The sequence below is a fragment of the Musca autumnalis genome, unplaced genomic scaffold (assembly GCF_047663935.1).
Source record: "Musca autumnalis isolate F117 unplaced genomic scaffold, ASM4766393v1 scaffold_4, whole genome shotgun sequence".
NCBI lineage: Eukaryota > Metazoa > Arthropoda > Insecta > Diptera > Muscidae > Musca > Musca autumnalis.
Window position 1 is genome coordinate 46,772,722 of NW_027411977.1, and position 12,952 is coordinate 46,785,673.

The window sequence follows — 12,952 nt, forward strand, 5'->3', positions numbered from 1 at the left end:
GACTGTAAGACCCACTTTGGCAGACTCTTTTTCAATTTTTGCAAAGGTGGCTGTTACGGCTCGCGCTGATCTACCTATTATGTCTATGTCATCTGCGTATGCAAGCAACATTACATCTTTATTGTATATCGTGCTGTTTTTGTCTCTGGCCGTATATATATTCGCATCTCGTATGACCATTTCCAGTAGGATATTAAATAGGTCACACGACAGACTGTCACCTTGTCTGAAACCTCGTTTTGTGTTGAAAGGCTCAGCGAGGTTCTTTCCTATTTTAACCGCTGATCTTGTATCCGCCAATGTCATCCTGCATAGTCGAATTAGTTTTGCAGGGATGCCAAACTCAGACATGGCTTGAAACACCTTCGCTCTAATTGGGCTGTCGAACGCTGCCTTATAGTCGACGAATAGGTGGTATGTGTCGATCTGTCTTTCGTGGGTCTTCTCCAATATTTGGCGTAGTGTAAAGATTTGGTCAATTGTCGACTTACCAGGTCTAAAACCGCATTGGTATGACCCGATTATTTCATTGGCCATGGGTTTATATGCGATGGGAAGGAGACTTATACCTCGGTAATTTGCACAAACCGTTTCTTATGTACGGGACATAGTAGGCTGAGGTTCCAATCGTTGGGTATGCTTTCTTCCTGCCAAATTTCGCAAATTAGCTGATGCATACTCCTTACCAGCATTTCGCCACCGGTCTTGAACAATTCGGCGGGAAGTCCATCAGCTCCTGCTGCCTTATTGTTTTTCAGCCGATTAATGGATGTTGTAACCTCGCTTTAGCTAGGTGGTAGACATTCAACATTGTCATTTACGATTGGTTCTGGGGTATCTTCATCGCCATCCATATTCGATACCAAAAGCTTTATAAAATGCTCCTTCCAGATCCTCAGTACACTATCTGTATCAGTTACCAAATTGCCTTGGTCATCTTTGCAGGAGAATGTGCCTGCACCATATCCTTCAGTCTGGTGTTTTACACTCTGGTAAAATTTTCCGACTTCATTCTGACTCCTGAACCTCTCGAGTTTCTCACGCTCAAGTTTTTCTTGCTCCTTCTTTTTTCTCCTGAAAATACGCTTTTCCTCTCTCCTCTTCTCCCGATAAGTTTCTTTCGTTCTTCGTGTTGCTACTGAATGCAGTGTTGCTCTATATGCCGTGTTCTTTTCTTCTGTAGCTTTACGACACTCCTCAACGTTCCATAAATTTTTAGGTGGAGGTTTTTGGTACCCAAATATGGTTTTTGCGGCAGTCTGAAGGGAGTGGGCTATTCTTTGCCAACGTGCTTCTACATTATCGGGACATGGAGTGCTGTTTTCCAGCATGCGAGTCAGTTGAGCGGAGTAGGCTTGTGCTGTCTGTTGTATTTGCAGCTTCTCGACATCCAGCTTCCGTCCTGTGTTAGATCGCACTTTTGCCGCAACATTAAGACGAGTGCGTACCTTGGCTGCTACAAGGAAATGGTCCGAATCGATGTTCGCACCTCGAATCGATCGGACATCTAATCTAACACACTGGACGAGTGTCTTCCATCTATCACAACATGATCAATCTGATTTTTTTGTTTTCCCATCCGGGGATATCCACGTAGCCATGTGTATGTCGAGGTGTGGGAATCTGGTGCTGCTCACTTCCATGTTCTTTGCCGCTGCAAAATCAATCAGCCTCATTCCGTTGTCGGATGTTACCTCATGAAGGCTGAATTTGCCGACCGTGGGACCGAATATATTTTCCCTTCCAATTTTAGCATTAAAATCTCCTAGAACAATCTTAATGTCATGGCCATGACAGCGGTCATATACTCTCTCTAGGCGCTCGTAGAATATATCTTTGGTCTGTTCGTCTTTCTCTTCGGTAGGAGCATGGGCGCAGATGAGACTGATGTTAAAAAACTTTGCTTTTATACGGATTGTGGCAATTCTCTCATCAACCGGAGTAAAACTGGATACAAGATTTTTAAGCCTCCGGTTTAGCATAAATCCAACACCTAGCGTTTGTGATCTTTACTTCTGCCCGATTCCATCGATAATATCAGCATTGTACTTGTCAAGTACATCCGCCAATGCGTAAACTGCATCTACTCTGTAAAGAGTCCTGACATTCCAGGTGTAGATTCGCAGATCATGGTCCTTAATACGTTTGCGGGGGTCGTCAACTTTAGAGGGGTTTGTTTTTCTTCTTTTTCTTTGTTTTTTCATAGTAAGCTGTTTTGACGGGGTGAGTTACTAGCCCAACGCCCAACCCAAGTTTTTATCTTTCTTATGGGTGAACGCGCAGCACATGTTAGCTCACTACTTTTAACGGGTGTTAAAGGCAGCACGCCAGGTGACACCACGGGGAGGTCAGTGTCCACTTGAGATGAAAGAGGGACCAAGATAAGTCCTGGGCTTTGCCATGTTAAAGCCGGTCAAGACCGTTCCTTGGTATCATTCATCCCCTACGTCACCCTTGCAAGAATTATACTTTCGGGAAATTTCGAGAAATAATGCATTTAGTGGAATGATATGGAAACATTCAAATTGAAAATCTAATGAGTTTTCATTCATGTTTTTCAAAATATTCAATCAAATGTGAAAAAATATTAGTTTTTTTAAATTCCAATAATTTATAGACATTTCCTTGTTTTGTTCACATTTACCGATGACAGTAACATTACAAACAAAAACAAATTTCTATCTGGTTGTTGTTGAGTTGTATTTGTTGTAGTATTTACTTTACCTGGTATGTTCTACCATGGGACCTACGTTAAAACTTCAAACTTAATTCAATTCATACAAAACTCGCAAAAAGTATACCACTTTTTGATAGCTTCTCCTCTTCAAGTTCTCAAGTCTCGGTCCATGCTAGTGTGAATTTCATTACAAGAGTTCATGAAATTAGGCGTTCTTAGATCGAATATAGTAAATTCATGATTTTGAACTCGATCTAGAAACACATAATATCGTAAAATTTTTAATGAAATTCACGCTAGTGTGGACCGGACAATTTCGAAAAATTATTCCCTAATATTATTTATTCACACAAATACCATCTGTTGTCAAAATTCATTACAGCGATCAACGCCATCTGTTGGTAATATTTTCGAAATTGAGTGCTGGGGAGTCAGCTATTCACTAAAGATGATAGCAGCCACAACATAACGCCGTTTAACACACAGTAGTCGCCACCGGTATGTGCTCTCTCTCTGCAACGTTTCTCATTTTTTATTCAGTGCTATTTAAAATTACAGAAGTTGAACGTCGATTTTTATTAACACATAAAAGAAAAAAACGAAGATTGTTGACACGAATTGCGGGAAATAAAACAGAAAAAATCATTTGTTGTTGACTTGGTTGTTGTAAAATTAAGTTGTTCTTCAACTTTGTATACCAAGAAATGTTTTGAAAGAAAATTGTAAAAAAAATCTCAAAAGTTATTAAGAATTTCAGTGGTCTACGTATGGTTGTTCTTCAAGAAGTTGTTGTGGAGTTAATAAAATAAACAGGCGCAGAAGCAAAAATCAACGACGCCTTAAAATAAAAAAGAAGAAACAACTCCATAAACCATAAAATTGAAGTGAAAGACCACATTTCTTCGAGTGGGCAATTAAAAAATTAAAATTCCGAGATATTTGTTGGAATAGAATTAACTTTGTTTTTATTACTGAAAGAAATAAGAAGTTATGTGAAGAAAATTTTGTCTTAATAGTGGCAGAAATCTAAATATTTTATAAAATATTGAGTGTTTCTTACATTCATTGGCAAGCTATGTGTGAAAAATAGCAACAAACGTATTTGTGAGCATCTAAAGCAACAAAAAGTGCAATAATTTTGTTAATAGAAAAAACAATTGCTATAAATTTTCAAAAAAAAGTTGTTTTCTTCAACAATTTCCAACCAAACCATTTGTCCATTTGTATTTCGTGGTGTTGCCGATGTGTTGTGCCACAATTAATCAAAATAGAAACAAAACAAATAAAAGAACAGCAATAACAACAACAAAACTAAATTTTAGTGTGAAGTAAAATTTTACCGAAACGCTAAACAAAACAAAAAAACGAAAACAACATCGTCTTCGTCTTATTTTCATGTATCCGTGTTGGTGGTTGCTGTTGTTTTTGTTGCAGTAGCAGATGAGACAAGCAGAAAATTAGAAAATTGGTGGTAGTGGAGAGAGAGTACATCAACTTAATGCCGTTGTTTTGTTTTCTTTATTTTGTGTCGTTCTTCTGAAAAACGACGAGAAAAAAGAAGAAAACAAAAACATAAGAATAACAAACAAGAAGTACAACAAGAACATCTCGTCGACATTGTACTGTTGTTAGAAACAAGAAACACAACAACAAGAAATCGTACACAGCATAAAAGCAAAAAAAGGAAAATAGAAAAATTCTCCAAAAAGAAAGTGTACGTACGCACATAAAACGTTACGCTCGTTTTCTCATATCAACGACCCACAACGGATACGCCACCAAATCACTCCCACTACTCAGCGTAAGAGGAGGAAGCATCTTAACACTAACCACCACCTCCAAGCAACCAACCACAACAAACAAACCCGTACACAATGCATAATAGCAACGGTAATTTCTCCGTTGGACGTCAGAATAAGGAGAAACGTTTTTCCATTCATGATGCCTTCGAAGAAGAGACCGATGAGGCTATACGTGTGTACGGATCGACAGTCATATCGACACCAATGCGTTCCAAGCAGCGTTCAACCGATGATGTTTCCATACGCATCCAAGATCCAAAGTAAGTTTCACAGAATATGCAATTTTTTGAGCGTCCTTTTTATACCTTCAGCCTTTGGACCCCAAATATGTTTGCACGAAATCCGTTTCTAACAATTTGGAGTCGATGTAGCAATGTCCGTTCGGAACAAATTGAATACTCTACCAACTGACGGAAAAAATCTGATATTTTTTTTTTTTTTAATTGTAAGTTTTTTCTATGTAGCCGGCCTTCGGCCGTGGATTTAAGACTTTTTCCTATGGACAGGAGCCAATTTAGGGCACGAAAACAACATTTTTTTCATTTAAATTTTTTTCTTACTTTAACAAGGGAATTCTCTGAAAGAATGGACTTCCCCCAAAATTTGCATTTTTGTAAAGATCTACCTGTGGTAAAAATTTCAGATTTTTCCGCCAGCTGGTAGAGTATTCTATTTATGCCGTTCGTCTGGCTGGGTTGAGCGCCAGAACGGATCAATCGATTCGGTCCAAAATTTGGCTTCGTAATATTTTTTCAAACTTAGTTTAAGTTCGGATATCTCCCCAAAATAGTTCAAAACTTTTCGCTAAAATTGTGCGCACGATAACTCTGGAAGGGCGTAACGCTTTGCATGGTTACCTTCAAAACTTTGGAAATTTAAAGTTAAAGGCCTTATCTCCAACTGGTTAGATTTTTTCTGTAATAACTTGTGTTCACTGCCCCATTACAAAGGTAAGAGTTTTTTCGGCGCAACTCCAACTTCCTGAGAAAATGGTCCGAAAGCTGTAAAACACACCTACGGCCAACATGTGTAGTAGCTACACTACACTACAACTTTCGAAGTTAAAATTGCGTTGATCCAAACCTTATGAATCTTAAATAAAGTTCGAAAATAGATCTTAGGTTACCTTCCCACTAAAGTTAAAAAATATTCGCTAAGCGCGATATCTCTTGAACGAAGCAGCCGATTTGGTCCAAACTTTGGATCTCGTAATATTTTGTATCCTAAGGTGAGGACCCTCACAAAGTTGTAAATTTTTGTTTAAGTGCAGTTTAATGTCGGTTCGAGAATCCTTTGGAAATGTTTACAAAAGGTACTTTATTTGGTCCTGTTTACAGCGATATTATGTTTTTCGTGGGCAAGTCCATGCTTCCAGACATAATTGTCCAAAAGGTCTAAATTATACATTGTAGCGTGAGACTGGTCTGAATACTCTTCCATTGAGTTGCATTGTATTTGCGAACCAAACCGGTACCCCATAACTTTTCTCAGACTGACCTATTGCGTTGTATTTAGTTCCCAAGGTTTCTTTATCTGTACCCAGTGCTGCCGGTTTGGTACTTAAACACCTTTTGATAAGTTCTCAGATTGTGGGTGATGACGTGGCCTGTGTGAACGATTAAAATGTTAGGTTAAGGACCCTTAGCTGCCATAATTGACATGTACTTCACTCGTAGAACTTATGCGTCTACGTATACGTATTTATTTTATCGATTCGGCTCTGCGTCCAACTCCAAGTTCAGAAAAGACGCTAACTGAATTGGATTAGACCGTAATGAGAGTGAAGTTAGGTTTTGGTTGGGCAGTTGAAAAGGTGCAACGTATAATGAGGTCTGTCCCAGTAAGAATTTTGGCGGCGACACTAATCAGATTTTAGCTGCACCAAAGCAACTCCCGCTCGTCCAGGCAGCTGTTGTTCTGCGAGGACGTTATTCACGATAGGCTCTTATATCCTCAGCGACTGCTTCAGTATTGTGGGATCGATCTATTTCCTACAACGTGGCAACACTTTAATTTAGAACAAAGCTCTCTAACAACAAATATGATTTTACTCAAACTCCTTTGAAGTTAGTTCTTACTCAACCACGGAGAAGAAAAGACGTTCTAACTCCGCGAATAAAAGACGAGCAGACGTGCTAATCGAAGACGGCAAAACGGCAGACGGCTGAATTTGCAAACGTTTAATATTCTTTGTGTTAATTCTTTTTTTTATTGTTTCAATTAAATGTTTTTACTCATGAAATATTGCTGTAACTTTTCGTTTCACACATTAACTTTCATTTACGTTTAATCAAATATATTACTCATTACTATTAATATTAAGTAAATATTAATAAAACATCAAAACCAACCCGGTCTCCTATTCATTTAAACGGAAAATAGAAATTCCTAAAAATCGGTGAGTTATCCGGGAAGGCAATACCCGACCCACCCTATATTTTGGGAGCTCAACCAAGATCCTAGACATTGACCGTGAACGTTGTGGAAACCAAGATCCTAGACATTGACCGTGAACGTTGTGAAATAAATAGAAGATCCTAGACATTGATCGTGCGTGTTGTAAAATAAAAGATCATAGACATTGTCCAAAACCGTGAGTGTTGTGAAATAAAAACCCTTAAAATAGACCATAACCGTGTTGCAAAATAAATCGAACATTCTAGTAAGAAACAAAAGAAACCTAACGGAATAGTCGCGACGTGCAAAAGAAAAATCTAGACGTGCAAAAAGAAAAAAAAAAAGCAAGACGTGCAAAAGAAAGAAACAAGACGTGTAAAAAGAACAAAGCAAGACGTGCAAAAGAAGAATTGTAACATCTTTGAACACTAACACAAATACGAACAACGACGGTTACATTTGAATTTCTGTTTTACTTTAAAACGAAAAGACCCTGCAAACCATTTCTATCGCCTAAGAATAATACGCGATTATCCTGGGCGAATAATTTTTCGCAGGCGATATCGCCTAAAAATCTTCCACGTAACACCAACCTAAAGTAAGTGTTTATGGAATGCGAATCGCTACCAAGATTCGCTGACGAATCATTTGGAAGATCTTAAGAAGAAGAAAATATAAACAAAAAAAAATAGGTAAAAAAACTTTTTATGTTAAACGGTTTTATGTTAAACATACATTGCAATGTTTAAGATAAATGTACTAAAAACCAAAAAATAATAAAATAGATACAGTCGTGGGAATTATAAACATATGCATAGACTAGACTAAAATAAAGCCGTGGGGCACATTCTAGCCCTACTTATCACACGTCCGTCGTTGTCGGTTGAACAACTGCCTAATTATAGTGTATCATTACAAAACAAACATTTTAATCAACGATTGTAGACAATTGACGTGCCCCACGGTTTTATTTTAGTCTAGTCTATGCATATGTTTATAATTCCCACGACTGTATCTATTTTATTATTTTTTGGTTTTTAGTACATTTATCTTAAACATTGCAATGTATGTTTAACATAAAACCGTTTAACATAAAAAGTTTTTTTACCTATTTTTATTTTCTAGTTTTTAGTTTTTATTTCGCATTCTTTTAGAGTGGATACTTTTCACTATGAGATAAAAATCGGTGATGTTTACAATTTTTACTTTTGGAGTGGATATTTTCACTGTGAGATAAAAATCGATGATATTAACAATTTTTAATTTATTATCTAAATTCATCAGAATTTCGTTAATTTTATTTTATAATATTAAGGTCAAGACATATAAAAATAATGCAAAGAAAAAAGAATGATGTCGGCATTATTAATTATCTCTTCGCAATAGCAGTTTTAATAAAAGAAATTGATGTGGATACTTTTAATGTGATTCGCTGTAAGTTATTCGCCATTTTGTAGGGGCCGCCATCTTGGATTTTAATTTTATATAGTACATTGTATTCTACTGGTTGAGCACTTTCATTTGATACCCATATTGATGGAATTGATAAAACCTACGTTATCCGCCATTTTGTAGCGGCCGCCATCTTGAATTTATAGTGATAATGAATAAACATAATTGTATTGCCCCCAAAGTCCAAAGTGTATACAAAATTTCAGGTTAATCGGTTGACAGGAAGAGGGTGAAATTTGATGTACTAAATTTGACCCAAGAATAAAACAAACAGGCTGAGTTAAATAAAACCGTTTAAAAATTAAAGCAAATTTATTTTTCATTCTTTTTTGTCTTTTGTTTCTTTGATTTGTTTTTATTTTTATACTTTTTGTTTTATTTTCTGATTTGTTATAATTTTTTATCATTCCTTATGATATAGTGGTATGTACTGCTTCTCGGGCCTTTCTTAATTTCACTTGGCAAAACCCAGACATGTACTATGTTTGTCAATACTCATAATATAATACGTGCCATTTATACCAAAGTTATGCAGAATGTGTAAATGAGAATTATAAGCAACCAAATCAAAAATTTTAGTAACAATCGCGTGATCGGGGTTCGGAAGAATAATATATTATTCGCCTGCTCTAACAATAGCGGAACATAACACAACTTCGTGGAAAGATCACCGAGAAGCATAACAGGTAATTTGTCGTAGCGATTGATTATAAACAATAATTTTTGAGAATCGTCAACGAATGGCAAATTACCCGCAGGGGTGAATTTTATATAAAAATTCGCTAAAAGATCGCCGGAAAGAAGCGTTGAAGAAAAATCTGGTCGAAAAATCGTCCAACAATCTTCCAATGGTTTGCAGGGGAGAATAGAACAATGAGTAGTTTAGGTATGTTTGAATGTGTTCGTGAAAGTCTTCGTAGGAGTCGAAATGCAAACATTACCGCCTTACATAAATTTATTTTTGAGTCGGAAGGAGATAGAACAAATAGACAACGGTTGAGAGAATTTGAAGGTTTCGATTTCGACGAGAGTTCGGCTAACTATCAACAGAAGGCGAAGTATGTTGAAGAGCAGTTGACAACAGCAGACTTGATTTCGATTTGTAATGTATTAGGCATCGACTACAACAACAAAGATCTAACGCTGCACATTTTCAAGAATTTAAAGAAAGGGAGTTTACTAACAAGCAGCAGTACCAACAGCGACGTAGAAGATGAGAGCGATGCAGAATATGATGAGAACGACGGAGATAATGCAGATAATCAAATCAACACTTCATGCAGCAATTTGAGTGGGAACGAAGTCGTACAACAGCAGATCGAGAGAATAACAAAAAACGAGAGAACACACCACAACGAAAGTTTCTGTTCAGCTGACTGCGACAGAGGAGTAAATCAAAAAACGGAGATCAACAAACCAAGAACAATGTATACAACAAGTCCAAGATTTACACTCAATTTTCGTGACATCGAGGATTCTATTAGACAATTTGACGGAAGCAGCGGAATACCTGTTGATGTGTGGATTTGTGAATTAGAAGAAACAGCGACAATTATGCAGTGGGATGATTTTCAAACATTTGTTTTTGCAAAGAAGTCATTGAGTGGTTTGGCAAAATTGTTTGTACAAAGCGAACGTGGCTTAACGAGTTGGGAAAAATTAAAAACAGCCCTTCGTGATGAATTTGCAAATAAAACAAACAGTGCTCAAATTCATAAGTTACTCTCTGAAAGAAAGATGAGAAAAAATGAAAGTGTTTTCGAGTATTTTTTTAGTGTTAAAGAGATTGCAGAGAGAGGACTGGTAGATGAAAGCTCTCTTATACAATATGTGATTGACGGAATAGACGATTTGAACATAAACAAAGCCCTTTTGTATGGTGCAAAAAACATTCGTGAATTTAAAGAGAAATTATCGGTATATGAGACATTCCGTGGTAAATTCAAACAAGAAAATAATTCAAAGAGTGTTAACCAGAAAACAATCAAAACAAAAAGTGACAATAATCGTATCACAACAAAAGAAGTAAAATGTTTTAACTGTGGAATAAAAGGACACAAATCGATAGACTGTAAAAACAAAAGTAAAGGTTTAAAATGTTTTAAGTGTGATCAGTTCGGTCATATCGCAAAAGACTGTGTAGTTTCAGATACAGTGAAACAATCGAATACAAGATTTTTAGAACCAAAAGACGAATTAATGAAAAAGACTGTGCAAATAGACAATAAAAATTATACAGCATTAATAGACACCGGCAGTAAATTTAACATAATGAATGAAAGTGTATTCAAACAGTTCGGTTCAAAAATTGTGTCGTGTGAGAAAAACTTTTATTTAGTTGGATTTGGAAATTCTAAAATAAAAATAGGTAAAAAAACTTTTTATGTTAAACGGTTTTATGTTAAACATACATTGCAATGTTTAAGATAAATTTACTAAAAACCAAAAAATAATAAAATAGATACAGTCGTGGGAATTATAAACATATGCATAGACTAGACTAAAATAAAACCGTGGGGCACATTCTAGCCCTACTTATCACACGTCCATCGTTGTCGGTTGAACAACTGCCTAATTATAGTGTATCATTACAAAACAAACATTTTAATCAACGATTGTAGACAATTGACGTGCCCCACGGTTTTATTTTAGTCTAGTCTATGCATATGTTTATAATTCCCACGACTGTATCTATTTTATTATTTTTTGGTTTTTAGTAAATTTATCTTAAACATTGCAATGTATGTTTAACATAAAACCGTTTAACATAAAAAGTTTTTTTACCTATTTTTATTTTCTAGTTTTTAGTTTTTATTTCGCATTCTTTTAGAGTGGATACTTTTCACTGTGAGATAAAAATCGGTGATGTTTACAATTTTTACTTTTGGAGTGGATATTTTCACTGTGAGATAAAAATCGATGATATTAACAATTTTTAATTTATTATCTAAATTCATCAGAATTTCGTTAATTTTATTTTATAATATTTAGGTCAAGACATATAAAAATAATGCAAAGAAAAAAGAATGAAGTCGGCATTATTAATTATCTCTTCGCAATAGCAATGTGATTCGCTGTAAGTTATTCGCCATTTTGTAGGGGCCGCCATCTTGGATTTTAATTTTATATAGTACATTGTATTCTACTGGTTGAGCACTTTCATTTGATACCCATATTGATGGAATTGATAAAACCTACGTTATCCGCCATTTTGTAGCGGCCGCCATCTTGAATTTATAGTGATAATGAATAAACATAATTGTATTGCCCCCAAAGTCCAAAGTGTATACAAAATTTCAGGTTAATCGGTTGACAGGAAGAGGGTGAAATTTGATGTACTAAATTTGACCCAAGAATAAAACAAACAGGCTGAGTTAAATAAAACCGTTTAATTAAACCAATTGGACAGTTCGAAAAAATAGTAACAATTGATGGTGAGGACTATAAAGTAAATTTTTTGATCGTTCCGCGAAATAACATAAACATTGACTTGATAATTGGTGAAAGCTTTTGTTCACAAGCTGAAATATTAATACGTCCAAATAGTGTTACTATTAAAAAAGTAAAACCCGAATGTGACAAATTCCCACTAATGAGAATAGAGTGTGTGGATACAGAACCTGAATTGGATATAGGCGTGAATTCAAGCAAACAAGCAAAGGCACAAGTAACCGAAATGATACGAAACTATAAGCCGGAAAAATGTAAGTCTGTTAATATTCAAATGAATATTGTATTGGCCAACGACGACCCAATATCAGCAAGACCGAGACGACTTCCTTTGGCAGAAAAGTGTTTGGTAGATGATCAGGTAGATCAATGGTTGAAAGATGGAATTATTGAGGAATCCAAATCAGAATACAGTAGCGCCGTAGTACTTGTGAAAAAACGGGATGGAACTCCAAGACTATGTGTTGACTATCGTCGTTTAAATAAAGTCATGATCAAGGATAAGTTTCCTCTTCCATTAATAGAAGATTTGTTAGACCGTCTACAAAATGCTAGAGTTTTCAGTACGATTGACCTTAAAAATGGATTTTTCCACGAACCGGTAGCCGAGCCAAGTAGGAAATTTACATCATTCGTAACTCATAACGGACAGTATCAATTTCGACGAGTACCTTTTGGATTATCAAACTCGCCAGCTGTTTTCCAAAGATACATTAACGCAATTTTCCGAGAAGCGACTCGTGAGGGAATAGCTCTACCATATGTTGACGATATCATTATACCAGGTGCTAATGAGGCAGAAGCTATTGCTAATTTGAAAACAATTATTAATCTTTGTCGAGAATACGGACTGGAGCTCAACATCAAGAAGTGCAAGTTTTTGAAAAGACAAATAGAATTTCTTGGATACATAATTGAAGACGGGAAAATATATCCAAATTCTGAAAAGGTGAATGCAGTTATGAAGTTCCAAGTACCGACCAACATAAAGCAACTTCGTAGTTTTTTGGGACTCGCAGGTTATCTTCGCAAGTTCATACCAGACTTTTCTCGCATTGCTAAACCTTTATCAGACTTGACAAAGGACAACGTTAAATTTGAGATGGGTGAAAGACAATTGCAGGCTTTCAACAATTTGAAGAGAATGTTATGCGACTCTCCTGTGTTGAACATT

At 36.0% G+C, this 12,952-nt stretch overlaps 1 protein-coding gene across 1 annotated transcript in view; it reads left to right on the forward strand.

Annotated features, from left to right (window-relative positions):
- The first annotated feature begins 3,220 nt into the window (after positions 1-3,220).
- LOC141403887 (uncharacterized) overlaps positions 3,221-12,952 on the forward strand; it is a 160,769-nt gene continuing 151,037 nt past the window's right edge. The window contains exon 1 of the mRNA XM_073986952.1: positions 3,221-4,739. Coding sequence (XP_073843053.1) covers positions 4,552-4,739 — 188 coding nt within the window. The 5' untranslated portion in view covers positions 3,221-4,551. The remainder of the gene's footprint in view (positions 4,740-12,952) is intronic.